Raw genomic sequence first — 3096 nt, 5'->3', positions numbered from 1 at the left:
GTTTATTTTGCATTTTCTCCTCAAAAACCACCCACATTTGGAATTACAAATGCTCAGAATTGTAAATTTTTTTACAATCTTGCTACAGTGCCATTCTACATGTAGAATGGCACTGTAGACTATTGGATATGTTTTTTTAATCTGATTTATTCTTTCTCTCTCCTCTATGTCAGACTTCTCAACTCTCTCTCTCTTTCCTCACATTTCGTCTCCCTCTCTCTTTGTGAATTGCTCTCAACTCTCACCCTCTCTCTTTGTGCCGGTGGTTGGGCCTCCATGCCTGTGGATCGGTGGGTTCTGTGGGTTTTTTTTTTTTTTTTTTTTTTTTTTTTTTTTTTTTTTCATTTTTTGGCTATGACCGGTGCTTAAAGGAAGAGGTGGGTATGGCTGAAGTGGGTTATGGGTTATGGTTCTCTCAAGTCCAGTGTTGTTGGGTTTTGTTGGTCGTCAAAGATCGCTAGTGTTTGGGTACAATGTTGTTGGGTTCTATGTTACTCAAATTGGTGATGGGTTTGGTGGAGATCGGCATGGGTCATAGCGAGGTCGTGCGTGGGGGAGATGGGGGTGGATTCTGATGGGTTTTGTTATGGATTTCTGATGGGGTAAATCCAATCGGTTGGACTTTGGTTGGATTTTGGATTCCGCATGGTTGGACTTTGGTTCTTCTGGGTTCTGGGTTTAGGTTTTTTTTTTTTTTTTTTTTAATATGGGTTTTTGTTCCATTGGGATTTTGGTGGGCAGTGGTGGCGTGGTGGGCATGGTGGAGGCGCGGTGGTGGTGACTGGACAGTGGAGGCGCGGTGATAGAGGTTAAGGAAAGGTGGAGGAGAAATTTGGGAAAAAACAAATATATATATATATATATATTTTTTTGTTGTGTAGATATATTATTTTAATGAATAAAATAGGAAAATAAAAGTTGAAATGCTAGGAGTATTGCAAAATGATATGGTATAGTTGATAAAATAGTTTTTTAGAATGGTAAAATAGGATGAGATAAGATTCCTGAATGCAAATGCTCTTAAGGGTTCCACACTTTTTTAAAGGGTACTGATGCAACGTGTTCTTAATTAATTTATTTATTTTATGTGAGCATGTTCCTAATTTAATTTCGCTTTTAAGCTCAAATATAATGACAGAAAATTGGCCTTCTCACGAGATTTTATTTAGTTGGTTAGTTCAAAGTTCGGAACACACTTTTTGCAGCAAAATGTAGCAATGAATGCTTACCACCTGAACAAGGAAAATAATCAACTTGTTATTGTTTCAATGTAAAATTAAACAAGGATTTATAACTTGATGTAATGGTTACATCCCTCTTATATAAAGGTGAACTCCATAAGCGTAAAACTCTCTTTGTAATTCTTTTGTTCTGTTCTGAGTTAATACATTTAGCCAAAAAAAAAAAAGGTGTCGGTTTAATTTTACATTGATAAGCTTCCTCATCAGGCTGTGTCATCTAGGAAGCATTCTTGGAATGGAGATGAATTTATGAGAGGAATCAAAAGAATGTGTCACAGATTGTGATGAACCATAGCATGAATTTCTTCCTCAGCTCTATATAACGTGGGTAAAATATAATAATAAAAGTAGAACAACCTTTCATTGAAGAGCCAAGACATCTATTGGATCTCTATTGATTGTCTATACTATTGTATCCCTATCCATGGATTGTAAGCTAATTTTCCATGCCTGTCATATGTCTTGATTTGCTGGAGGTGATGTGACAGATTTCTTTATGCAGTCTACAATACCTTCACAATCTGCTTCATGAAGGACATTTTGAGAGCCATCTTCAGAGGCATCCTCTGGATACGAATGAGGAGACCGAAGGTTCCCACGAGTCTGACAGGCTTTCATCGTCTTACAATGTTCAGCTTCATCATCTCTGATGTTCAAAAACACGTCGTACAAATTCTCTGAAGAAAAGGAATGAAAATTAACAGAAGCAAAATAAATCTTTTGACTGTTATTCTTTTTCCTAGGGAAGATCGGTTCATGATCATGGGATCCTTGCGTGGGGAGCTTCCGGAGCTGTGCAAATCCAAGCCTCGCCTGATGAAACCAACACACAGACGTGATCCACGACCTCCCGCGACCAAAACCCAGGAACCGGCCACCAACGGCGACTTCACGCGCCGCCACGCGCCGCCAACAGCTCCGGAAACTCCCACGCGCTGCCACGATTTCCTCCTCTGTAGCTCATTTATAGGTCACACGCGCCGCCCTATCGGCCATGTCGACCACCGATCTGCTACAGCAGAAATCTGGCTTTCAACCGCAGTGGCACGCGCCTCCACGCGCCGCCTGGGATTCTGGCCTGTCATTCACGCGCCGGTGGAATTGTCACCCTCCTCCACGCGCCGGAAAACTGTTGCTGACGTCATCCGATGACGTCATCTTTCCACGTCAGCACACGCAAGCCTTTGCCACGTCAGCCCTAATCCAAGTCATCACCACGTCATCAGCCACGTCAGCAGTGTCGCCTCGTCAGCACCACGTCACCTGGCTGACCGTTGACCCGGACCGACCCGACCCGGACCACCTGGATCTGACCCGTAAGCACTGACCGTTGACTTTGACCAAATCCGTTGACTTTCGTTGACTTTGACTTTTGCGTTGACTTTTGACCAAAAGTTAAAATTTCCGAAATGGCCTATCTTGCTCAGTTTTTCGCGTAGATTCCAATTTTGGACTCCGTTTCTTCATTTGGAACTCCGAAATTGGTCAATTGGCACATTCTTCATTTTGGTTTCTTCAAAGGCATTCTTCAAGGCATCTCCAAGTGATCTTCTCATGCTTATCCAACCTCAAGCCTTCATCGAGCTTCCGCCTTGAGTTTGAGGGAGGGTGTTAGAGATATATATTAACATATATTAGCCCAATGTAATAGGCCCAAGCCCATTCCTGCTTGTACTAGTAGTCTAGGGTTTAGTCGCCTATATATACTCATGTTAGGGTTCATTGTAACACAGGTTATTGTACTACACTCCTACACAATAAAGATGTAGCCCTTAAGGGATTCCTCCGTGGATGTAGGCCGTCAAGGCTGAACCACGTAACCCTCGTGTTCTTGATGTTCCTATTCTATGCTTCC

General features: G+C 42.2%; 1 protein-coding gene across 1 annotated transcript in view; it reads right to left on the bottom strand.

Moving 5' to 3' along the window:
* Nucleotides 1–1295: 1295 nt before the first annotated feature.
* Nucleotides 1296–3096, bottom strand: part of LOC136061522 (ubiquinol oxidase 4, chloroplastic/chromoplastic-like) — a gene marked incomplete at its 5' end in the record, with an annotated part of 5255 nt that continues 3454 nt past the window's right edge. Inside the window, 1 exon segment of the mRNA XM_065775925.1 lies at nt 1296–1918. Within this exon segment, the coding sequence (XP_065631997.1) occupies nt 1695–1918 (224 nt within the window).

This window comes from Quercus suber, unplaced genomic scaffold (assembly GCF_002906115.3).
Source record: "Quercus suber isolate HL8 unplaced genomic scaffold, Cork oak 2.0 scaffold_122, whole genome shotgun sequence".
Classification (NCBI taxonomy): domain Eukaryota; kingdom Viridiplantae; phylum Streptophyta; class Magnoliopsida; order Fagales; family Fagaceae; genus Quercus; species Quercus suber.
Note: the sequence above shows the minus strand (reverse complement) of the source record. Positions and strands in the feature narration are given on the sequence as shown.